The following is a 26,405-nucleotide window of genomic DNA, read 5'->3' as shown; positions in this document are numbered from 1 at the left end:
AGAAGAAAGTGAGAGGACCCTCTCGGATCGGGAAGTGTAGTTCAACACTTGAAGGAAACGCTTTGGAGATTGCGCCAGAAGCAGGGCAGGATAAACTACAGTTCCCAGAGAGCGCCGCGTCGGGAGCGGAGCGTTTTCTCGCTAACACCGCTCGCCCTCTCCGAGTCAGTTCCGCCGTAGAGGTGACCTGACTCTCTGAGGCTCATTTTGCAGTTGTTGAAGTTGTCCCCGCAGTTTTCAGTCATGGTGAGTGTGGGCCCCGGGTTCCTGCCTACCTCCGGCCCTCGCGCCCTTCTGTGGGGTTTCTTGCACTTTAGGGATTTTTGGGAGGCAGCTGTGCAAGGTGCCGTCCTTCGCGCCCTTTGACAAGCTCGGACTCATCTTCTTGGGATTGTCGCAGTGACCCAGTAATTGGGAAGGGATTGATTTCCACCTTGCGGGGCATAGGGCGCTCTTAGGAGGACTCTGGAGAAGTAGTTGTCCTGGGAGAGGCGCGATCTTAATCCTGCTGCTTAGCAGGAGGACAGAATACGACGCTGCAGCTATTTTCCAAAGGATGTTTGTTTGTTTGATAAGGACAATAAGGTTTGCGATGGGAGGGAAAGGTTGGGTGCTAACCCCTTTTTCTCCTCATTAGCCCACAGTGTTTATAAGAGCTTTTGTCACAGGGCCCTTGAAAAAGCAAAAAGCTGGAAAGGTATTATTTACCTGGTGATCCAGATTACGATCTGCGTTTGCAGGATACGTGTTTCCGCCATGTCTGATTTCTCGAAATGTTATTTGGAACCCGTTCATTGACCTGTTTTGTAATGCCAGGACATGTTGAAGTGACGGCATCACTAGCCAGATAACTACTGCGGATAGTCTTTGTTGAACTATATGTTACGAATTCCAGAAGCACCTCTTTTAAATGTAACAGAGTAACCATTTTGTCATGGAAGACCTGGATAACCTAGATCTCCATCGCTTGTCTCTGCAGAAGGAGAGGGGGAGGGGGAAGGTTGGTGAAGGAACTCTGACGTAGGAATATTCTGCGTACTGCTTGAAGGTGACATTTGTCATCAAACTCAGAGAAATCGCTTCCTACTATCAATACAATGGCTTGTATTTATAGTTGCGACTGTTTTTCCTACTTTATGTCCAAAATACTAAAATGGCTGGAGAATGTGGAGAAATGTTTGAATGAATTGGAAATTTCCCAGAACCTGAAAAGACAACGTTTTCAAGGCAAGGGCATTACTCTCTCTGCCTGTGTAACGGGCCAGTGGAGACAGCTACTAATTTCCAGTAGGTGTTACACCTGGGCTTCCTGTATATTTTGTCACATAATTAGTCATTTAAATTGTGGTTTCAGTGGTTTCTGTCCTAATAATCTTAGCTAGAAAGCAGCGGTACTTATTATGTGAGAACCTTGGACTTTTTGCTTTTAGAACTGAATGGGATCTTTTAAAGGTCATCTTGATGAATCTCCCCCCACTTCACATCTTAAAATTGAGTTTATCGAGACCCAGAGAGAATGTGATTTGCCCCAAGAGTCTCACACTCTTGCCATTTTTCTATATTGTGTCTTACACTTATCAAGCCTTTCTGAATTTTTATTTTTATAGGGACCACCGCAGTGAGGTCTTGCAGCGGGGGAGAGACATGTACTCAACTCCCTGAAAACTTAATTTTTACTAACTGAGATTCTGGATGAAGTTACCAGTTCATACTGCATATACAAACTCAACTGTGTTATCAGCATGTAGATTACTTGATAGCTTTATTCCTTGCAATTCAAAATATTGGAATTATAGAATTGAAAGAGGATTTGGAGATTATATTATCTACTCTTATAATGTAGTCTGGTGAGGTCAGATAATTTTCTCAAGGTCACAGAGAGATTTTGGGCCACAGATTCTTAGCTGGTTTTCCCTAGTAAGGCCCCACCGCTGGAAGGTCACTGGGGTGCCAGATAACACAGAGACAGAACATGAGGAAGAATTTGGGCAGTTTGCTGGAACTGACAGCAAACTCACACATGACTTAATTTCCCTGCCCCCCTCAGGGGAGTGTGTGAATGGACAGAGTTAGAAAAGAGCCTTCTTTTGTAAGCTCATTCAAAGGGGAATGAGCTTGTTGTCTATAGGGAGTGACAGCAAAATAAACTGTATGAAGGAATCTAAACGGTACTGCTTAGTTTTTTGTGTTATAGAAATGCATGTAATTTAGAAATATATATAAATTTGAAAGTGAAAAAGGAATATGTGGATCTGTCTGTGGAATAACAGAGACACTTACATTCAATCTTTACAGCTGAGAAGTTAGCACAGAGCCTGCATCTGCAGGAAAGTCATTGGTGCCCTGCTAAGAGCAAAGACATTCCTTCTTTGGATCTTGGCAGACTGCCCAGATATCTGAGCAAAGAATAGTAACCTATGTTCACACTGTAACATAGTGAAAGTCAGCAGGACTCTCCCACCCTCCTGCTTTTCAGCTGCAGTGTTGCAGAGGAGCGGAAAGAACCATATGTGGACTTTTCTTTCTCTGTTTCATCTTCAAACATTCAAACACTAACTAAGCCTCATACTACCATTAATAAGATGGAATTACCTACCTGTGAAAGTAATTTCCCCAAAAATACAGAAGAAAACTGCTGAGGTGGAATTAACTGTTCATTAGATGGCCACAACCCCTTCACTAAGGACTGTGATACTGTGAACATGTTTTTAAGTAACTACTAAAATTGACTGCATTATTCTAACCATATAGGTGACCTTATGGGAGGTTAAACTTTATAGATAGTGATCTTCCATCTCTCCAGCCACCCTTTTCTTTTTTTTTTTTTTTTTTTTTTGAGACGGAGTCTTGCTCTGCTGCCCAGGCTGGAGTGCAGTGGCCGGCTCTCAGCTCACTGCAAGCTCCGCCTCCCGGGTTCACGCCATTCTACTGTCTCAGCCTCCCGAGTAGCTGGGACTACAGGCGCCCGCCTCGCCGCCCGGCTAGTTTTTTGTATTTTTTAGTAGAGACGGGGTTTCACCGTATTAGCCAGGATGGTCTCGATCTCCTGACCTCATGATCCGCCCGTCTCGGCCTCCCAAAGTGCTGGGATTACAGGCTTGAGCCACCGCGCCCGGCCCAGCCCCCCTTTTCTTATCCTAGTTTGCTATACATTGAAGTAGTATGTGTTGGTACTTTATACCCTAACCTTCCTTCATTCAACAAATACTGGTTGAACACTATATGGAAATGCAAATCCGTATCAAAGGCAGACTGTTCTTAAGGGGGCTTCATGGCCTAATACAGAGCAACAGAAATGCAAATAGAAAACCACAGGCTATTAAAGTCTTTAGAGGAAAATTCTCTGATGATAATTGTAAATACTTAAAACTACTGTGTTCGTTAGGTAATTGCTATTATTATCTCCATTTTACTATGGGGAAATGATACAGAGAGGTTAAGTAACTTGTCCTAGAGCATGCAGTTAATGAGTTGTGGAGCCAGGACTTGAACCCAGAAAGTCTGGCTCCAGAGTCCATCTCTTTAATTACTACTCTCTACTGCCTCTCTAGCCCCCTGTTTTAGAAAATTGGTGTATCCTTTTGTTTCCTTCACGTAATTCACCAGTGGATTCCCTGGCCCAAAATAGTACCAACTACATGATAGGAACTTAATGCTGTTTTGTTTAATGAATGAATTAAATGAGACAACAGCTCATCAGTGGATTTATAAGGTAATATCATTAGTACTAATGACATAAATAATTTTGTTAACTATAGTTGAAACTATTGTGGTCACTAAGTTTCTAGCCTTCTCAATACATAGTATATATGAATAAAATGCCTTTTGTTTTCATGGTACATATGAATAAGTTTTTGTTTGAGTCAGGATCTCACTCTGTCACCAAGGCTGAAGTGCACTGACAAAGTAATGGCTCACTGTAGCCTTAACTTCCAAGGCTCAAGTGATTCTCCTGCCTCAGCCTCCTGAGTGGCTGGAACTACAGCATGTGCCACCATACCCAGCTAAATTGTTTTTTTAAGAGACAGGGTCTCACCATTTTGCCCAAGCTGGTCTCGAACTCCTGGGCTCAAGTGATCCAGCCACCCCGGCCCCCGGCGCAGTGTGCCGGGATCATAGGCGTGAGCCACTGCACTCAGCCTGAAATATCTTAAATAAAGAAAATACCTTTTAAAAAATGTTAAAGCGGCCGGGCGCGGTGGCTCAAGCCTGTAATCCCAGCACTTTGGGAGGCCGAGACGGGTGGATCGCGAGGTCAGGAGATCGAGACCAACCTAGCTAACACGGCGAAACCCCGTCTCTACTAAAAAATACAAAAAAACTAGCCGGGCGAGTTGGCGGGAGCCTGTAGTCCCAGCTACTTGGGAGGCTGAGGCAGGAGAATGGCGTAAACCCGGGAGTTGGAGTTTGCAGTGAGCTGAGATCCGGCCACTGCACTCCAGCCTGGGCGACAGAGCGAGATTCCGTCTCAAAAAAAAAAAAAAAAAAGTTAAAGCATACTACATATGTTCCCAAACAGTTCTTTTACATTTCCATCTTTTTGGTAGTTTTATAGGATCCAGCTATTCCTTCAAGCAAATATCGGAGTTCCAACTACAGGCCAGGTGTTGTTCTAGGCAATTGAGATACAGCAGTAAATAAAATAGACAAAGTCCATGTTCTTAAGGATCTTGCATTCTAAAGGAAAAGGGAGTAATAATTTCTTCCTGTATTCCCTTTTCCTCACCTACTCTACTTGACTTCAAGGAAAGAAGGGAAAATGACAGAATGAAACATGTAGGCCATTAAAGATTTTTCTATAAATAGCAATAAATTGGAAAACAAATATTGTGTAGTATGTAGCTGTTATGATCAAATTCATTTCTCTACACCAGTATTTATTTATTTATTTATTTATTTATTTATTTATTTATTTATTTATTTTTGAGATGGAGTTTCGCTCTTGTTGCCCAGGCTGGAATGTAATGGCACTATCTTGGCTCACTGCAACCTCTGCCTTCCAGGTTCAAGCCATTCACCTGCCTCAGCCTTCCAAATAGCTGGGAGGCACCTGCCACCACACCCAGCTAATTTTGTATTTTTAGTAGAGACGGGGTTTCTGCATGTTGGTCAGGCTGGTCTCAAACTCCCAACCTCAGGTGATCTGCCTGCCTCGGCCTCCCAGAGTGCTGGGATTACAGGCATGAGCCACCGTGCCTGGCCTGACACTTCTTTTTTGAATTTTATTTTTTCTTTGACTTCTGTGAGTGAGTACCAAATTGCTGAGTTCTGCTGACCTTCAGAGCTTAGAGTTAGAAGCTTAAAAGAAGCCTTCGAGACTATCCATCCTTGTTTCGTCTCAGAGCCATGACTCTCATCTGGAGGAAGGATCTTTTTTTTTTTTTTTTTGAGAAGGAGTCTCGCTCTGTCACCCAGGCTGGAGTGCAGTGGCCAGATCTCAGCTCACTGCAAACTCCGCCTCCTGGGTTTACGCCATTCTTCTGCCTCAGCCTCCCGAGTAGCTGGGACTACAGGCGCGCGCCACCTCGCCCGGCTAGTTTTTTTGTATTTTTTTAGTAGAGACGGGGTTTCACCGTGTTAGCCAGGATGGTCTCAATCTCCTGACCTCGTGATCCGCCCGCCTCGGCCTCCCAAAGTGCTGGGATTACAGGCTTGAGCCAAGGAAGGATCTTAAAAAGAAACCAAATACTTCTAGGCTTAGTCACATCAGTGGACCATTTCTCCATGCAGGTAGGGGTAAAGGTAACAGTGAAAGTACATTTACCCAGCATTGTCAGGGAAAGGAATGGTTCACCTTAATTGAATTTTTCTGTCTAATTAAACTTACCCATTATGTTTCTAAGCATTGTTTTGTTCTTAATAGAAATATTTCTATTTTTTACAATTCTGTCAGCTTAGTCTTTTTTTTACTCAGAGTCATCACCTTGAATATCAGTTATCTTTGTTTCTATGTCTGTAGTTTGTTCAGGATCTGTTGAAATTTCTGTTTGTATGTCTTCCCTCCTTGCTTTTAAAAATAATTTTCCCTTGGAATCAGGTTGTCAGCTGTCTGTCACTACATGTTACTGTTGTTTCTCCTGAAATAAAAAATCTTGTTTTTCCTCCTCCAGACAATAAAGTTGAATAGCAATTAATTGTCCTTTTTTTTTTTTTGAGACAGAGTCTTGCTCTGTTGCCAGGCTGGAGTGCAGTGGCACAGTCTCAGCTCACTGCAACTTCCACCTCCTGGGTTCAAGCGATTCTCCAGCCTCAGTCTCCCAAGTAGCTGGGATTACAGGCACGCACCACCACACCCGGCTAATTTTTGTATTTTTAGTAGAGATGGGGTTTCACCATGTTAGCCAGGCTGGTCTTGAACTCCTGACCTCGTGATCCACCCGCCTCAGCCTCCCAATGTGCTGGGATTACAGGCATGAGCCACCACGCCCTGCCGATTAATTGTCTTATTTAAATGTATTGGCTCAATGTAAATGGAAAGTTTTAGCCTCTTTTACTCCTTTTCTTGGTATGAAGATTCTATTGAGCAGATGGGAGTGGGGGCTTTGCATAATAAGGATTTGTGTGGCTCTAGTGGCTGCCAGGGTTTGGATCACCACATACTGAACACATCAACATTGTTGAGCCTATTTTAGTGGTAAAATACCCCAAAAAAGTTGATAAGATTATGTAAGTAAATCCAGGATAACACTTTTAGCTCCCTATATGGTGAGAGTTAAATAACACCATGTAAATATGCAGCACATTCATTTTCTACTAAGCCAGATGCAAAAGGACTTTAAAATTTTACATTCACTTTTAAAGTATGTGGATTTCTTACTATAGATAAAAATCCTGGATATTTTTAAGGTACAGTAGTACTTAAAGATGTTAATGGGTCTTTTTCATTACAGTCTGAACCAATCAGAGTCCTTGTGACTGGAGCAGCTGGTCAAATTGCATATTCACTGCTGTATAGTATTGGAAATGGATCTGTCTTTGGTAAAGATCAGGTAGGAACAGGTGTCTATAAATCTTAACTTATTAGAGTAAGAATATGGTTAGTAAAATTCTGTATTTGTACACAAATTGTAAAACAGTGAAGGAATGTGTAATCTCAGTACATGTAATAGGCACATTGCTATAATTGGAAGCAAGTAAATTTGTATGTATGCCTCCAGGCACTGAAAACACTTTGGAAATGAGAACTCTTCCATATATTGTACTTAGTTGACTTGGTGCAACCAGCAGGTGTCAGTCAATGGGAGATATCACTAATGACAGTAACTGACAGTCATGTGGGAGAGAGTTACTCAATAAGCACTCCCTTGTTAATAAATGGCCTTTAGAACCAAAAGAGTCAGGAAATCTGCTTCCCAGTTGAAGCAGGCACTCTGACTTTCAGCAAGCCTGATTAATATACACTAAAATCCTTTTCTAAGGTATTCATTTATTCAGTTTCTTGACCCATGGATACTGAATTATTCTTTCATGAACTGAAATCAAACATAGAGCTATTAACAATAAGAGCAAACTATGGCATGTCACTCAGTTTAATGTTTTTTTTCATGTACTCTTAAAAAACTGAGTAGTGGTGATTCCTCTCCTGTGTTTGTTAGCAAACCAATGCTGGTTTTATAGCATCCTTCTTTCTGAAAGTGGCATAGTGCTAGATACCTGACCTCCTGAAATAATGATCATGACTAATTAATGGGAATTACATGCATGTACATACCAAATAAAAAGTATGTGAAAAAACTTTTTTGTGTCTAAGTGAAATAGCCTACACTAACAGATGCTGTCCTTGCTTTTTGGTAGCCTATAATTCTTGTGCTGTTGGATATCACCCCCATGATGGGTGTCCTTGACGGTGTCCTAATGGAACTGCAAGACTGTGCCCTTCCCCTCCTGAAAGGTGAGTTGGAGAGTAGAGAAGGGATTTTATAGTATTTGATTTCTTACAAAATACAGGTTTTTAGGGCCAGGCGCGGTGGCTTATGCCTGTAATCCCAACACTTTGGGAGGCCGAGGCAGGCGGATCACGAGGTCAGGAGATCAAGACCAACCTGGCTAACACGATGCAACCCCATCTCTACTAAAAATACAAAAAAATTAGCCGGGCGTGGTGGCAGGCGCCTGTAGTCTCAGCTGCTGGGGAGACTGAGGCGGGAGAATGGCGTGAACCCGGGAGGCGGAGCTTGCAGTGAGCCGAGATTGTGCCACTGCACTCCAGCCTGGGAAACAGAGCGAGACTCTGTCTAGAAAAAAAAAAAAAAATACACAGGTTTTAGGTTTTTGTTAAAGGCTCTTAATTAGAAATTATTCATAAGAGGATTTTTTTATTTTGAACTTCCACTACTTATTAACTACTTATGTATACCAAGGATAAATAAGGGTAAAAAATGAGAAACAATCAATGTCAGGTAAAGGACTGTCATTTTTTCCCCCAATGTGTATGTGTGTATAATTTATTATACCAGTTAAGTGTAATATGGCACAAGGGTTATACACCTGACATTGTCTACACACACATATTATAGACAACGTAGGAATTGTCTATGTTGTGTTGTTATGGAGTCTCCTTAAATGGTAATAGTAGCATCCTGTAATGGAAAACTTGTCTCAGTTTTGAAGGATGTCCTTCATAGCTATACATTGCTCTGGAAGTTGGTTGGTTCCTTATATGGTCCCCATCCCATCTACCAATCATCAGGTTGAGACATAGTATAACTTGTCCTTACCATATGCTCTATAGTTTGAAAAATCCCAGAAGAGCTCAGCTAAGGGCCTTTGCAGATCGTTGAACTATAACACGAATATAATAAGGAAGCCTTAAATTTGATTGAAAATTTATTAAAATATTCTAAATTAATTTGAATATATTTCTTCAGCTATATCTTCATCATAGTCTTTCTTTTGGTAAGGATTAATTAATGAAACTCTCCTAGAAGTTTGCACAAAGCAAAATAATATATACCTTCCAAGAAAAACTTTCCTTAAAATTCTTCATCTGTTGAATAAACATTTGCTAGAAGGGATAATCTGCCATCTAAGTCTTTTGGTTGCAAAGTTCTGTAGAAGAATACGTGACTGCCCACACTATTTTGTTGGTTCCCTTTTCTCACCCACAGCTCCTTCCAAATCAACTTTGCTGCTTTTTCCCATTTGTATTCCTTTCTTTGCTGAGTTCCCTGTGCTTTCTCTAAAGGCCCAGATTGCACTTGGTTTGTCCTCTGCCAGATGTGAATATGAGAGGGAAGGGAAAGTTCAGCAAATAAGGACGTGTTTTTTTTAAGGAAGATAATTTTGTTTTCCTCCAACTGGTGTTCCTGTCTATGCCCATTTTCAGACTTATGGCAGCCTTGACTATGATGCAACTAGCCAATTTTCCAGTGAAAATGCTGAATGTTGGTCATAGCTTTTTTAATACAATCAACAAAGAAGTGTGATGACGTATGTTCTTCATTCAAAAAGCAAGTGATGTTTGCTTATTGTACTAACACTGGAGCATAGTGGCTGAACTCTGGAGCAACCTAGGCTGGAATTACAACTCCATTATCCTTTGATGGTGGCGACTTAAACTCTTTAAATCTCAGTGTCTCCATCTATAAAATAGGAAGATTAAATTTGATAATAATATAAATCTCAGCATTATCCCTGGCACAAAACTCCTCAATAAACATTTATTATTTTTAAATTTGTGATTGGTGTCTTAGACCTTAAAGTAATTGTAATTTAAAGGTTAGGTGAATTAGTTGCTCTTTTGTGTTGTGTGGTAATTAGTGTGAATAACAAGTGTTGCTTCAAAAGTCATCATACCTTGCATCATATATGATTATAAAAGATAAAAGCTATGGAGTTTTTGACATTTAAGATAATTACTGAAATAGGAAAAGCAAAATAAATCTATTGACATTTCTGATGTTATGATTGTTAAATTAATATATTATCTTTCTTTTCTTAGGCTCCTGAAATGCATATCATTGTGATATATAAACACTTGCAACAAGTGAAAGAATTAATGGGTAGATTCAATATGAAAAAGAAAACTTCAAAACTTTGGTGTTTAAGTAGCTCTGCATATTTATTGCCATGTCCACAGATGTCATCGCAACAGATAAAGAAGAGGTTGCCTTCAAAGACCTGGATGTGGCCATTCTCGTGGGCTCCATGCCAAGAAGGGAAGGCATGGAGAGAAAAGATTTACTGAAAGCAAATGTGAAAATCTTCAAATCCCAGGGTGCAGCCTTAGACAAATACGCCAAGAAGTCAGTTAAGGTGACCAACACTGTATTTTAGGGATTTTTCATTATTAGCATTTGAAACGTACGCTTTTAGCATTTAAGCAAAACCAAAATTATTTGTCCTTTTTTCTAGTTCTGTGCAATCATCAGTAAATATGGCTATAGAGTTTTGCTTCATAAGCTCTCCCTTTCTGGGTTTTTTGTTACAGTGTAGAAATCTATATTCAGAGTGTTCAAAAATATTTTTCCTATTAGTATAACGTGAAAATTTAATATTAGTTCTTAAACCTATAGAGAAGGCATAGGACCTTCTGGTGCATTTTTGCTGAGTGGGAATATTTATTTACACATTTAAATTTGTGTGTGATTGTGAAAAGAGATAGCTAGCTGTAAGGTAAGTTTATTCTCAGGAGTAGAAGATAGTGGTTTCTGAATGCTCAGATTTTCTGAATGCAGAGGAATTTTAATATGCTTGTCTCTTGAAGAATTGAGTCAGTATGACTTATAGTTCTGTCTCTTTGTGTTAAAACTATTTAGATTGTAAATATGTCTTAATAATGCAATAAGCCCTTTTTATTTATTTATTTATTTTTATTTTGCTTGAGATGGAGTCTTGCTGTGTCACCCAGGCTGGAGTGCAGTGGTGCAATCTTGGCTCACTGCAACCTCCACCTCCCGGGTTCAAGCATTTCTCCTGTCTCAGCCTCCTGAGTAGCTGGGACTACAGGCGCGCGCCACCACACCTGGCTAATTTTTATATTTTTAGTAGAGATGGGGTTTCACCATGTTGGCCAAGGCTGGTCTCGAACTTGTGACCTCAGGTGATCCACCTGCCTTTGCCTCCCAAAGTGCTGGAATTACAGGTGTGAGCCACGACACCCAGCCAAACCTTCTTTTATTCGTGAACTATCAATTAACTAGAACTTAATTGTCATACAGCAAATAGGCTTGCCGGTTAAAGGTTTAACTGATTTCCATATACTTTCCTATTTAAAAAAAAAAAAAGGTGAAAGAAAATTTTTATAAAATTTTTTAAGTTGCCCATTATAATGTTCTATCAGTAACATTTCATAGATGTCTGCATTTTTTGCTTTCTGTGGACTTCATTTTAAATAGTTAACTTACTTTCTGTCATCACAGAAAATAATATATATGAGTTGAATAGAAATCCACAAGTGCCAGTAAAAGATTAGAAGGTTGTTCAAACTGCTAAATTGCAGGCTGTTTGGAGGTAAAGTACTCCTTGCACAGTAATTCCACCTCCGCAAAGCATCCTTGTTTGTGAGAAATATTTGCCAGCACTGCAGTACTTAGAGACAATGAAGTATCTTGTCTGCAGCTTGTCAAAAGAGGTACCAAAAAAAAAAAGACTAAAGATATATGGGAGTCAGTCCCTGTAATATGATTGTAACTTTTCTATAAATCTGATATTATTTCAAAAATTTTATTACCATTTTATTAAAGATTTTTATAACTTAAAATGTATTTTCCTATGCTATATTGTATTTGGTGTTTCCCAAGCCTCCCCTGTACGGCTACCTGTTAGACATTTTCAGTCAAATTTTAACATGGTTAGTAAGTATATAGTCTGTAAGTCTTCAGTGCTTTCCATTCCTCCTAGGTTATTGTTGTGGGTAACCCAGCCAATACCAACTGCCTGACTGCGTCCAAGTCGGCTCCATCCATCCCCAAGGAGAACTTCAGTTGCTTGACTCGTTTGGATCACAACCGAGCTAAAGCTCAAGTAAGAAAAATGTCTTTTAAATCTTGTGATTGTTCAACTTTAAAACATTTTTCTCTCACTTTTAAAATAACTGAATCTGAGTTTGTGCTTTTTTCTTGTTTTTGTTTAGTAGGAACCTATTACTTTTATTAAATTAAAAGTAAATTATTATTAATTTGTTAGGGAGTCTTTAAATATATTCTCGTAAAGAACCAGAGGTTTTACTTCCTAATTGATTTTGTCTTTAACTATATTTCAGTTGCTAACTATAATGAAATGCAGTTACTAATGTTCTCTTGTTACAGTGGTTAAAAATTAGTATACATGATGGTACATAATTTAGTTTTAATTTTTTCAGATACATAGGAGATTATATAAACAAAGACTTGAGCTTTGCGTGATTGTGTGGTTCTGCTTCTGTTTTACCTGCAGCTAAGCAATCAAATTCAGATTTTGTAATTTTATATTTAATTTTCAGTTTATGTCTTTTTAATATTCTATGTGTATCTGTGAAATTTGCTACTTTCACTACTTAGGAGCTAAACTCTGTTGCTAATTTTCTTTACCCTTGGAGCCATAGATAAGTATTCCAAGGAGCCAGTGACCAAGGAATTAACAATAGCTTTTCAAAAAATTAGAAGCCAACAACTGATCTGAGCTAGTTTCCTAGGCTTTTTCAGATCTAACTGGTCCTGGTGCCCGTTCCTGGACAGAACCTCTGTCCGTTGCCCTAATGCTTTTCTGGCCATCCCTTCTTGTCTGTAGGTCATCACTGCTAGATAGGTCTATGAGTTCAGTGCTTTTTCTTCTAGAGAAAGATAACTTTAGTTTCAAAAAAAATTGTTTTTTTTTTTGTTGTTGTTTTTTTTTTTTTTGAGACGGAGTCTCGCTCTGTCGCCCGGGCTGGAGTGCAGTGGCCAGATCTCAGCTCACTGCAACCTCCGCCTCTCGGGTTTACGCCATTCTCCTGTCTCAGCCTCCGGAGTAGCTGGGACCACAGGCGCCCGCCACCTCGCCCGTCTAGTTTTTTGTATTTTTTAGTAGAGACGGTGTTTCACTGTGTTAGCCAGGATGGTCTCGATCTCCTGACCTCGTGATCCGCCCGTCTCGGCCTCCCAAAGTGCTGGGATTACAGGCTTGAGCCACCGCGCCCGGCCAAAATTGTTAACCAGAAGATGCTGTGAGGTCTAAGTTGAAGCACTGCTGCCCTAACCTAAGAATTAATAATCCTTCAGCACTGGAATGCCTAGTGAAAGAGAAAAGAATATACATTTGTTAAGCATCTACTGTAGATTGAATGCTATACATGTAATTTTCCATTTAATTTTTATACTAACTATATGAAGTATCTCATATTATCCCTGCTTTAGGTAAGAAACCTGAGACCCAGGGAAGTCAGAGAACCTGCTCAGAGTCGTACAGCTCATAAATTATGGAGCCACTTGATTTGCCTGACTCGAAACCCTTATGTATGGTCTTACCTAATGGTATCAACTGACCTTAGTCCACTTACTAGCTCTGTGAATTTGAGAAAGTACATTCAATGATTAAAATGTAATAATTATATCTGTGGGGAAAAGAAAGAGAGATCAGCCCGTTACTGTGTCTATATAGAAGGAAGCAGACATAAGAGACTCCATTTTGTTCTGTATTTGAGATGCTGTTAATCTGTGACCCTACCCCCAACTTTGTCCTTGCAAGAGACATGTGCTGTGGTGACTCAAGGTTTAAGGGATTTTGGGCTGTGCAGGGTGTGCTTTGTTAAACAAGTGCCTGAAGGCAGCTTGCTGGTTAAAGGTCATCACCATTCTCTTAATCTCAAGTAAGAGAAAAGCATTTGTCTCCTGCCAGTCCCTGGGCAATGGAACATCTCCATGTAGATTATATGCTCTGTTTACTGAACAATGCTGCTAAAAGGTTTATGGAGATGTTTGCATATGCATATCAAGGCACAGCATTTTTCTTTAAACTTATTCATGTCACAGAGATCTTTGTTCGCGGGGCGCGGTGGCTCACGCCTGTAATCCCAGCTCTCAGGGAGGCAGAGGCGGGAGGATAGCTTGAGCCCAGGAGTTCGAGACCTGCCTGGGTAATACAGCGAGACCCCATTCTCCACAAAAAGGAAAAAAAATAAAGAGAGATCTTTGTTCATATGTCTTACTGCTGATTTTCTCCCTACAATGATCCTATTATCCTGCCACTCCCTTATCTTTAGGATGGTAAAGATAATTATCAGTAAATACTAAGGGAACTCAGAGACCTGTGCCAGCCAATATCTAACTCAGACAGTTCTTATGAGGATTAAATAAGATCCATTTTAAGCCCTTGGCATGGTGCCTGCACATAGTAAATGCAAGAAAGGTTGGCTGCTATTATTATTAGTTGATTTCTTCTTTCTAAGAAGCATACAGCCTAAACATTCCTAACTTAAAGGGTTGTTGGGTAACAACCCTTAAATTTTTAGCTTAAAGTGCAGATATTCCCTGAGAGGCTTTAAGCTATGGGCTGGGTCTGATGGTAGCTGAGAACAAATAGGAGTTTGTTTGAATGACTGGAGGCAGGCAGTTTGAGTACTGTGGGACAGTTGTAAAGGAAGAGATGTTATACGCCTTACAGTTGTAAACTTTGGATTGCCAGAAATTGACTTATTTAGTTCCTGCAACAAGAAAGAGGTAACACGATGACACTAACAACCACTTTTTGTTGTTTCACCTGAGGCTTTGGTGGAGACAGGCATTGGAATATTCTCCTTCCAAAGGTACTGCTAAGAGATACTTTGTCCTAATGCCTGAAACAGTTTTCACTGCAGGGCTAAAGTCTGAATGAGCAAAGAGGAAAGGAAGTGCTCTCCTCAGACTTTAACCTGCACTTTGGGACATGTTCTTTGTTACTCCTGGGACCTTGGCTTGGCACTGTTTCAGCATGTCAATCTGGCATAGTGAGAGCTTTTAAGGAGTCATTGAAGAAGCACTTTCTTCCTCTAAAAGAAGTTGTTTAGTGAGAAACATAACAAACCCAAAGATAAGTTTTTCTTACAGGAATGGTTGCTAGATATTTTGTCTTGGAATTCAGAGGCCTTAGCTACTTAGGGACTGTTTAACATCTGCAGAACTTCCTTGTGTATTTGCAAACCAGTGCTATATTTACGTCTGCTGACAAGGTAATTTGACAGTGATACCAGATAAGGTAATTTGACAGTAATACCAGTTAGCTGGTAAGAAAATTACTAGGGCTGGAGAATTAATCAAAAACTTTTAACAGACCTCTATGACAGACATGAGTGTCTAGGGGAGTAAAGAACTGTTATCCCGGGTACGTATAAATTTAGACTAATTGTGACTTGAATCATATTAAGAAATTATATCTGCTGTGTACAAAGTACCTGGCCTTTGCTGTCCAGACAGAACTGGATTAGCTCAGGAGATCAAAGGAGCAAGAGGAGGAGGGCAACAAGAACAAAGGAAGGCAGGGGAGCCCAGGAAGACTGAGGGCAGAGAGGCCTAGAGGCATTTTTTCTTCACTGTACTTGGGAGCATTGAAGCTGACATTCAGGGAAGGTACAGGCTCTAACTTCCTGGTGATATATATCTTGAGTTAATTGTTCAAGGTATAAATCTTTTTCTATACCATACCAGCTAAATTTAAGTATAAATATAAGTAAGAGCAGTTTTTTTCCCAGTTCTTTCAGGTCATGGCACCCATAAAAAATGGTACTCATTGAACAGTGTGCCACTCTACCCTACCCCACAGGCTAAGCAGATCAATAGCTGGGTACCCCAGAAACCAACCATCAACTAATTTGTGGAGACTAATGCAAATATTGTAGGTAATAGCCCTGATACTTGCAAGACTTGCAGGGATTCGATCGGTCAAAAGTGATTTACAATATCACAAACAGAAATTTTTAAGTAAACTTTTAACTATTTTAGGATTTCAGAAAGCAGTCTCAACTAGTTTAAGAGTGAGAGTGAAAGTAAAGACAGTTTACTTCTTACTTAACTGAATAAATTAGTGTGAAGACCAGTCAAGTCATTGCAGACATTTTAGATAATGGCCTTTTTTTTCATCTTTATCCTTTTTGGTTGGTTGGTTGGTTTTTTTTTTTTTTTTTTTTACTTTTTATTTTGAAATAATTTTAGACTCAGAAGTCGCAAAAAAAAATAGTACAGAGAAGTCCCTTGTACCCATCACTCATTGATAGTATCTTACATAACTACAGAGTATTACGAAAACCAAGAAGTTGATGAACTGCACACAATACTATTAACTAGACTCACTGAAGTTTCACTAGTTTTATATTCATTTTTTTTATGTGTCTTTATGAATGATTCTATGACATTTGATTACAAGTGTAGATTTCTATAACTGCCCCCATAGTCATGGTACAGAATTTCTTCATCACTCACAAAAGAACTCCTTCATACTCTCCCTTATGGTCACACCTCCCTCTGTCTCTGACATAATTTATCTGCACTCCACGTCTATAATTTTGTCATTTTGAAAATTTACAAAGGCCGGGCGCAGTGGCTCAAGCCTGTAATCCCAGCACTTTGGGAGGCCGAGACAGGCGGATCACAAGGTCAGGAGATCGAGACCATCCTGGCGAAGACAGTGAAACCCCGTCTCTACTAAAAATACAAAAATCTAGCTGGGCGAGGTGGCGGGCGCCTGTAGTCCCAGCTACTTGGGAGGCTGAGGCAGGAGAATGGCGGGAACCCAGGAGGCGGAGCTTGCAGTGAGCTGAGATCCAGCCACTGCACTCCAGCCTGGGAGACAGAGCAAGACTCCGCCTCAAAAAAAAAAAAAAAAAATTTACAAAAATGGAATCATGCAGTAAGGAACCTTTTGAAACTGTCTCTTTTTCACTCAGTTTAATGCCTTTAAGATCCATCCAGGTTGTTGCTTGTTCCTTTTTGTTGTTTTTCCACTTACCCTTTTTTTTTTTTTTTTTTTTTTTTGAGACGGAGTCTCGCTCTGTCGCCCAGGCTGGAGTGCAGTGGCCAGATCTCAGCTCACTGCAAGCTCCGCCTCCCGGGTTCCCGCCATTCTCCTGCCTTAGCCTCCGGAGTAGCTGGGACTACAGGCGCCCGCCACCGCGCCCGACTAGTTTTTTGTATTTTTTTAGTAGAGACGGGGTTTCACCGTATTAGCCAGCATGGTCTCGATCTCCTGACCTCGTGATCCGCCCGTCTCGGCTTCCCAAAGTGCTGGGATTACAGGCTTGAGCCACCGCCCCCGGCCTTTTTTTTTTTTTTTTTTTTTTTTTTTTTTTTTTGAGACGGAGTCTCGCTTTGTTGCCCTGGAGTGCAGTGGAGTGCAGGCTCCGCGCTCCTGGGTTCATGCCATTCTCCTGCCTCAGCCTCCGAGTAGCTGGGACTACAGGCACGCACCACCACGCCCGGCTAATATTTTGTATTTTTAGTAGAGACGAGGTTTCACCGTGTTAGCCAGGGTGGTCTCAATCTCCTGACCTCGTGATCCGCCTGCCTCGGCCTCCCAAAGTGCTGGGATTACAGGCATGAGCCACCGCGCCCGGCAAGTTTTTTGTATTTTTTAGTAGAGACGGAGTGCACCGTGTTAGCCAGGATGGTCTCGATCTTCTGACCTCGTGATCCACCCGTCTTGGCCTCCCAAAGTGCTGGGATTACAGGCCTGAGCCACCGCGCCGGGCCCCACTTAGCCTTTTTATTTATTCTATTGCATATGTAAGACGTAATACAGTTTATTTAACCATTCTTTTTTTTTTTTTTTTTTTTTTGAGACGGAGTCTCGCCCTTTTGCCCAGGCTGGAGTGCAATGGCACGATCTCGGCTCACTGCAACCTCTGCCTCCCAGGTTCAAGAGATTCTCCTGCCTCAGCCTCCTGAGTAGCTGGGCTAATTTTTGTATTTTTAGTAGAGACGGGGCTTCACCATGTTGACCATGATGGTCTCAATCTCTTGACCTCATGATCCTCCCACCTCGGCCTCCCAAAGTGCTGGGATTATAGGCGTGAGCCACCATGCCTGGCATATTTAACCATTCTTTTCTTTTCTTCTTTTTTTTTTTTTTTTTTTTTTTTTTTTTGACGGAGTCTCACTGTGTCGCAGGGGCTGGAGTGCAGTGGCCGGATCTCAGCTCACTGCAAGCTCCGCCTCCCGGGTTCACGCCATTCTCCTCCCTCAGCCTCCCGAGTAGCTGGGACTACAGGCGCCCGCCGCCTCGCCCGGCTAGTTTTTTGTATTTTTTAGTAGAGACGGGGTTTCACAGTGTTAGCCAGGATGGTCTCGATCTCCTGACCTCGTGATCCGCCCGTCTCGGCCTCCCAAAGTGCTGGGATTACAGGCTTCAGCCACCGTGCCCGGCTATTTAACCATTCTTGAAGGACATTTGAGTTGTTTCAGTTTGGAGTTGTTATTACCCTTGTTTTAAAATTTTCCTTAAAATATCAAAGTGTATTCCTTTTATTACATGGTAAATACTCAAATGTTTTATTTATGTGCTAAAGCTACAGACTCTGGCACAACTAATTTTCTCTCCCATTCTTTTTTTTTTTTTTTTTTTTTTGAGGCGGAGTCTGTCGCCCGGACTGGAGTGCAGTGGCGAGATCTCAGCTCACTGCAAGCTCCGCCTCCTGGGTTTACGCCATTCTCCTGCCTCAGCCTCCTGAGTAGCTGGGACTACAGGCGCCCGCCACCTCGCCTGGCTACTTTTTTTGTATTTTTGGTAGAGATGGGGTTTCACCGTGTTAGGCAGGATGGTCTCGATCTCCTGACCTCGTGATCCGCCCGTCTCGGCCTCCCAAAGTGCTGGGATTACAGGCTTGAGCCACCGCGCCCGGCCTTCTCTCCCATTCTTACTGGGACACCGAGGAAGGAAGAATTGCCCACCATGTCACCAAAACAGATCAGCTTCTTAAAATATTTTTCCACATTCCCTTCTGGTTCATCATAAATTCTGTTGTCTAGTTAGGAACAAATTATACATACACCTGATCACAATTTATTTTCTGCACATAAACTTATCAGACAAATAACAAACAGGCTGATTTTATTTAAATCTACCAAGCCATGTCTTTTTTTTTTTTTTTTTTTCTTTTTTGAGACAGTCTCACTCTGTCGCCCAGGCTGGAGTGCAGTTGTGCAATCTCGGCTCATCACAACCTCCACCTCCCAGGTTCAAGTGATTTTCCTGCCTCAGCCTCCTGAGTAGCTGGGATTACAGACATGCACCACAAAGCCGGCTAACTTTGTATTTTTAGTAGAGATGGGGTTTCTCCACGTTGGTCAGGCTGGTCTCAAACTGCCAATCTTAGGTGATCTGCCCGCCTTGGCCTCCCAAAGTGCTGGGATTATAGGCGTGAGCCACCATGCCCAGCTCAAGACATAACTTTTTAACCCTTTTTGTGGCTATTATACTATATGTGATTGCAAGGCATTGCAGGACCCTAAAGTGCTTTCTGGAGTTATAGCTAGAGATTGTTACATATGTTAGAATTTTAGTGTGTATATATGTGTATACACACACACACACACATATATAAAATCTCTTTCCTTCAGTTTCTTGATATATAAAATGAGGACAGTCATATCTTGGTAATTTGAGTCCTATCCAACTCCAAAATTTCATATTTAGGGTTATTTGAAAATTAATTTGGCCGGGCGCGGTGGCTCAAGCCTGTAATCCCAGCACTTTGGGAGGCCGAGACGGGCGGATCACGAGGTCAGGAGATCGAGACCATCCTGCCTAACACAGTGAAACCCGGCTCTACTAAAAAAAAAATAAAAGAAAATTAATTTGTGTATGGTATATAATAAAAATTTTACCTAAAGTGCCTAAATACCTGATTACTCAGAAGCACTGAGAAGACATCTCAACATAAACATTAAAAGTGAAACAAAAGATCACATTTACATATTCAAGAAACAGTAAATTGATTAATAATTAATAGTAACTTGATTAATGGTTTTTGTTTGATATACCTACTGTACTAATAACCACAAACTATGGGATGCTTCATACCCTTAAACATTGTACTCCATAAGCTTCAAGTCCACAGTTGTTACCACTGTTAATCTGTTGTAGGAAATTGCCAAGCAATAAATTTACATTTTTTACAAGTCAGTATAACTCTTGTGTTCTCTTGAAATTTCAGAAGGTTTTTATTTAAGGGCGTTTGTCAAAACAGGTCCCAATTGGAAATAAAAAGCATTTGCCTCAGTAATATATTTGTTTTCAATTTAACTAGATTGCTCTTAAACTTGGTGTGACTGCTAATGATGTAAAGAATGTCATTATCTGGGGAAACCATTCCTCGACTCAGTATCCAGATGTCAACCATGCCAAGGTGAAACTGCAAGGAAAGGAAGTTGGTGTTTACGAAGCTCTGAAAGATGACAGCTGGCTCAAGGGAGAATTTGTCACGGTAAGAAAAATCTGTGAGCCTTCTTAACGCTGAGCATAAAGAACTCTTGAGAGACTCTTAGGACAGGAAACCTTCAAGGAGGGCAAGTCTTTGACAGTTGCTCTGATGACTGCATACTGTTGGGATCTTAGTAAGCCAGTCATGATCCAGTCTGATCTGATGTGATCTGTAGCACAGCAGTTGCGACTTATACCAAGACCCATGTCTTTGACATATGATAAACTGTATGGGAAGATACAGTTTTCTTTTTCCAGAAGGATTGGTAAGGCTAACATCAGGTTGTTGCATGATTTTGGAGGGGACACATTAAACTCTGGTCATAGCCTTTCACCCCAAGTTCGACTTGGAATCAATGAAAATGTTGCTTTCATGACCAAGTAACACTGCTGCTTTCACCTGCCCCTTTCCCAGACTGTGCAGCAGCGTGGCGCTGCTGTCATCAAGGCTCGAAAACTATCCAGTGCAATGTCTGCTGCAAAAGCCATCTGTGACCACGTCAGGGACATCTGGTTTGGAACCCCAGAGGTAAGGATTTAATGATTTGCACAGGTCACTCTGTTTTATTTTTGTTGCCTGGTGATATAATATAAAAAGGATATAGCCTTTAGGTTATCGTCAGGTTAGGTTGTTTTCTCAGCTCAGCTGCCTATTAACTAAGTAAACTTTGGAGTTTCTTAGCCTTGACCTTTCTGAGCTGTTTTGTCATCTTTTACATGACATTACTATTATACACAGGGTTGTGAGGGTTAAAGGAGATTGTATATGGAAAACACGTAGCGCAATGCCTCATACATAGTAGGGGTGAATTTTTTTCTTCTAGGCCACAGCTTCCTCATCTGTGAGGATTAGGAAATGAGGATTAGGTTTCCCTGGCTACTTCACATATGATACGGAAGCATGAAATGAAATAATATCCATGAAAGTTATCTTGTCGTGGAAGTACCTGGTGCTGATGATAGTTCCTTACACAGTAATGATGTTATGAACATACTAAGAAAGGGTCACCTGGTTTAATTTTATTAGTTCATGTGTCAGTTGTGTAAACTAATCACCATGAGTATGTGAAACATTGTTATGTCCAGGGAGAGTTTGTGTCCATGGGTGTTATCTCTGATGGCAACTCGTATGGTGTTCCTGATGATCTGCTCTACTCATTCCCTGTTGTAATCAAGGTAAGGTATTTTGGAGCTATTTCTCTTCTTTGAGAAAGTAGTTATATGTTTCCCTTAAGAATGGTATTATTTGCCAGGCACAGTGGCTCATGCCTATAATCCCAACACTTTGGAAGGCCAAGGTGGCAAGATTGCTTGAGCCCAGGAGTTCAAGACCAGCCCGGGCAACATACTGAGACCCCCATCTCTGCAAAAATAATATAATTAGCCGGGCGTGGTGGCACACACCTGTGGTCCCACATCCTCGGCAACAGAGCAGGACCCTGTCTCCCCAAAAATAAAACAGAATGGTATAACTTCATCTAGAAAATTGTTCCTTTACTAAAATAGACATGTTTCTCAGCTTTAAAACTATATGGGGGGGGGGGTTGCATTGGGAGTTATACCTGATGTAAATGACGAGTTGATGGGTGCTGACGAGTTGATGGGTGCAGCACACCAACATGGCACAGGTATACATATGTAACAAACCTGCACGTTATGCACATGTACCCTAGAACTTAAAGTATAATAATAATTTTTAAAAAAAACTCTAAAAAAATTTTAAAAATAAAACTATATGTATTTCAACTTCAGGTCATTAAAAGTTTTTGTGATTGAAATTAATCTTGAAAGGAAAATTAATCTCTTCCTACTAGACACAGTATGTTATTATGCCTCTAGTATTGGAGACCTACAAATAGTATATTTCTAAATGAAGCAATGGTTTTCAGTGTTGTTGCTGTTTATTATAAACGTGCTAAAGTCAATCATTTTAAAGATTTTTTTTTTAGATTCAAGAGGTTTAAAATTCAAGTGTTGAGTTTTTATTAGAATTATCTATTAATTAAAATCTGGATTTTGATTTACTTCTTTAGAATCAGACTTTAAAACAGATATACCTCTAAATATAAGTTCAAACTAGGTTGTTGCTTATTAAAAGATCAGTTCCACTTTAAATCTCTTATTTGCATTATTTTCAAACAGAATAAGACCTGGAAGTTTGTTGAAGGTCTCCCTATTAATGATTTCTCACGTGAGAAGATGGATGTTACTGCAAAGGAACTGACAGAAGAAAAAGAAACTGCTTTTGAATTTCTTTCCTCTGCCTGACTAAACAAGGATGTTACTAAATGCTTCAAAGCTGAAGAATCTAAATGTCGTCTTTGACTCAAGTACCAAATAATAGTAATGCTCACTTAAATTACTTGTGAAAAACAACACATTTTAAAGATTATGTGCTTCTTGGTACAGGTTTGTGAATGACAGTTTATCATCATGCTGTTAGTATGCATTCTAAATAAATATATACCCAAATGAAAGTGACTCAGACTCTGTTTCTAGCTAATATTTAGTGTCTATTCAGGAAACAAACTTGCGGCCAGGCACAGTGGCTGACACCTGTAATCCCAGCACTTTGGGAGGCTGAGGTGGGTGGATCACTAGGTCAGGAGATCAAGACCGTCCTTGATAACACAGTGAAACCCCGTTTCTACTAAAAATACAAAAAATTAGCCAGGCGTGGTGGCAGGCGCCTGTAGTCCCAACTACTGGGGAAGCTGAGGCAGGAGAATGGTGTGAACCCGGGAGGCGGAGCTTCCAGTGAGCAAATGGCGCCACTGCACTTCAGCCTGGGTGAGAGAGCGAGACTCCGTCTCAAAAAAAAGAAAAGAAAACAAACTTGGATGTTTCCCAGCTTGCCTAAAGAATTTATATATATATATATATATATATATATATATATATTTTTTTTTTTTTTTTTTTTTCTAACCAGAGAAAAGCAGTAAGGCTAGAAAGATAAAGCATAAAACTCACCTTGTGGCCGGGCGCGGTGGCTCAAGCCTGTAATCCCAGCACTTTGGGAGGCCGAGACGGGCGGATCACGAGGTCAGGAGATCGAGACCATCCTGGCTAACACTGTGAAACCCCGTCTCTACTAAAAAAATACCAAAAAAAAGCTAGCCAGGCGAGGTGGCGGGCGCCTGTAGTCCCAGCTACTCGGGAGGCTGAGGCAGGAGAATGGCGTGAACCCGGGAGGCAGAGCTTGCAGTGAGCTGAGATCTGGCCACTGCACTCCAGCCTGGGCGACAGAGTGAGACTCCGTCTCAAAAAAAAAAAAAAAAAAAAACTCACCTTGTGATAATGAATCAGTCTATTTCAGTATATATTTTTAAACGTTACCTACATTGAACACATACCGTATTTTTAAAATCTTAAAGGTTCGGCCGGGCGCGGTGGCTCAAGCCTGTAATCCCAGCACTTTGGGAGGCCGAGATGGGCGGATCACAAGGTCAGGAGATGGAGACCATCCTGGCTAATACGGTGAAACCCCGTCTCTACTAAAGAATACAAAAAACTAGCCGGGCGACGAGGCAGGCGCCTGTAGTCCCAGCTACTTGGGAGGCGGAGGCAGGAGAATGGCGTGAACCTGGGTGGCGGAGCTTGCAGTGAGCTGAGATCCGGCCACCGCACTCCAGCCTGGGCGACAGAGCCAGACTCTGTCTCAAAAAAAAAAAAAAAAATCTTAAAGGTTCACGCATTGTAGATAATTCAATTTTAAGGCTCGCTACTAATATTAAATAAGTTGCAGATCATTTTTTTTTTTTTTTTTTTGAGACGGATTCTTGCTCTGTCGCCCAGGCTGGAGTGCAGTGGCCGGATCTCAGCTCACTGTAAACTCCGCCTCCCGGGTTTACGCCATTCTCCTGCCTCAGCCTCCCGAGTAGCTGGGACTACAAGCGCCCGCCACCTCGCCCGGCTAGTTTTTGTTTTTGTATTTTTTAGTAGACAGGGTTTCACCGTCTTAGCCAGGATGGTCTTGATCTCCTGACCTCGTGATCCGCCCGTCTCGGCCTCCCAAAGTGCTGGGATTACAGGCTTGAGCCACTGGGCCCGGCCCGCGGATAATATTGTTAATAGTGTCATGCCATTGGATGAAATTGGAACATTTTCATTATATTAAAAAAAGGATAATAGGTTTTCACTGGAAGTGTTACTTTTTAGCTGATAAGGAATCATTTATATTTCAAAACCACTAAATGCCACAGAAGTTTATGCTAATGTTAGGAGTTTTCAATCTAAGCTTATTACTAGAAAAATAGTGGAGTTTTTTTAATAGTCTTGCTTTTTCCCCAAACCTATCATGGCAGAAGCCATTTTCTATCTTTTTGTCCTCATGCTTAACACACTGTCCACATGGAATAGACAATATTGTATTAATAAGTATCTCCAGGCCTAATGTAGTACTCTTCATGGATACTCAAATATGTGTTGGTTGGATGTATTTAAAATTACAACTTTGGGAGGCCAAGGCAGGAGGATTGCTTGAAGCCAGGAGTTAAAGGCTAGCCTGGGCAACCAAACGACCCCATCTCTACAAAAAATTTTAAAAATTAGCTGAGTGCAGTGGTGGATTCCTGTAATCCCAGCTACTCAGGAAAGTAAGGCAAGAGGATCACCTAGGCACAAGAATTCAAGGCCGCAGTGAGCTAGGATTGCACCACTGCACTCCAGCCTGGGCAACAGAGCGAGACCGTCTCCTTTTTAAAAAATTAAAAATTGGCCGGGCGCGGTGGCTCAAGCCTGTAATCCCAGCACTTTGGGAGGCCGAGACGGGCGGATCACGAGGTCAGGAGATCGAGACCATCCTGGCTAACACGGTGAAACCCCGTCTCTACTAAAAATACAAAAAAAAAAAAAAAAAAAAAAACTAGCCAGGCGAGGTGGCGGGCGCCTGTAGTCCCAGCTACTCCGGAGGCTGAGGCAGGAGAATGGTGTAAACCCGAGAGGCGGAGCTTGCAGTGAGCTGAGATCCGGCCACTGCACTCCAGCCTGGGAGACAGAGCCAGACTCCGTCTCAAAAAAAAAAAAAAAAAAAAAAAAAAAAAAAAAAAAAAAAATTAAAAATTACCTAGATCATTATCTCATATGATGTAGAAAAGAAAAAGCAAGTGAGTAAAACTACGTTTGGTAGTACTATTAATTGGAAGCAAAAAAACAAAATTTCCTATAGAAGGAACAAAATTTTGTGTAAAGTAAGTATGAATTGGACCAGTTGTTATTTTCTTTCGGTTCCAAACACTCCATTCTATATTCTCGTGATATTAGGACTGGAACTTGGCAAGCCACATTTCTTTACCTGCTGCTCCTTGTTAAAAATGTACTGGCCGGGCGCGGTGGCTCAAGCCTGTAATCCCAGCACTTTGGGAGGCCGAGACGGGTGGATCACAAGGTCAGGAGATCGAGACCATCCTGGCTAACATGGTGAAACTCCGTCTCTACTAAAAAATACAAAAAAAAACTAGCCGGGCGAGGTGGCAGGCGCCTGTAGTTCCAGCTACTTGGGAGGCTGAGGCGAGAGAATGGCGTGAACCCGGGAGGCAGCGGAGCTTGCAGTGAGCTGAGATCTGGCCACTGCACTCCAGCCCAGGCGACACAGCGGGACTCCATCTCAAAAAAAAAAAAAAAGTACTAATAGGCCAGGCGTGGTGCCTCATGCCTGTAATCCCAGTACTTTGGGAGGCTGAGAAAGGCGGATCATTTGAGGTCAGGAGTTCGAGACTAGCCTGGCCAACATGGTGAAACCCTGTCATTACTAAAAATACAAAAATTAGTCGGACACAGTGGCGCATGCCTGTAATCCAAGCTACTCGGGAGGCTGAGGCAGGAGAATCGCTTGAACCTGGGAGGTTGCATTGAGCTGAGATCATGCCACTGTACTCCAGCCTGGGTGACAGCAAGACTCCATTTCAAAAAAAAAAAATTTATATATATGTATATATATACACACACACACTGATAAAGAAAACATGCTCTTACTCCTTCCTGTTGATTTCCTCTATCATTACCTTCTATCCACTTTATATAAGCCAGAAAAGAAGAAAACAAACGAATCAAACATATCTTTA

General features: G+C 41.3%; 1 protein-coding gene across 1 annotated transcript; it reads left to right on the top strand.

The window, feature by feature from the left end:
* The first annotated feature begins 133 nt into the window (after positions 1–133).
* On the top strand, positions 134–22,820 carry MDH1 (malate dehydrogenase 1). The gene is made up of 9 exons (XM_010372130.2): positions 134–246; positions 6,891–6,989; positions 7,795–7,891; positions 10,079–10,254; positions 11,842–11,964; positions 20,171–20,347; positions 20,759–20,872; positions 21,430–21,519; positions 22,486–22,820. Exons 1-9 carry the CDS (start codon positions 244–246, stop codon positions 22,609–22,611), a joined length of 1,005 nt encoding a protein of 334 aa, XP_010370432.1. The 5' UTR covers positions 134–243; the 3' UTR covers positions 22,612–22,820.
* Positions 22,821–26,405: the final 3,585 nt, after the last annotated feature.

This window comes from Rhinopithecus roxellana, chromosome 17, assembly GCF_007565055.1.
Source record: "Rhinopithecus roxellana isolate Shanxi Qingling chromosome 17, ASM756505v1, whole genome shotgun sequence".
NCBI lineage: Eukaryota > Metazoa > Chordata > Mammalia > Primates > Cercopithecidae > Rhinopithecus > Rhinopithecus roxellana.
This window is presented reverse-complemented; position numbering and strand designations above follow the sequence as displayed.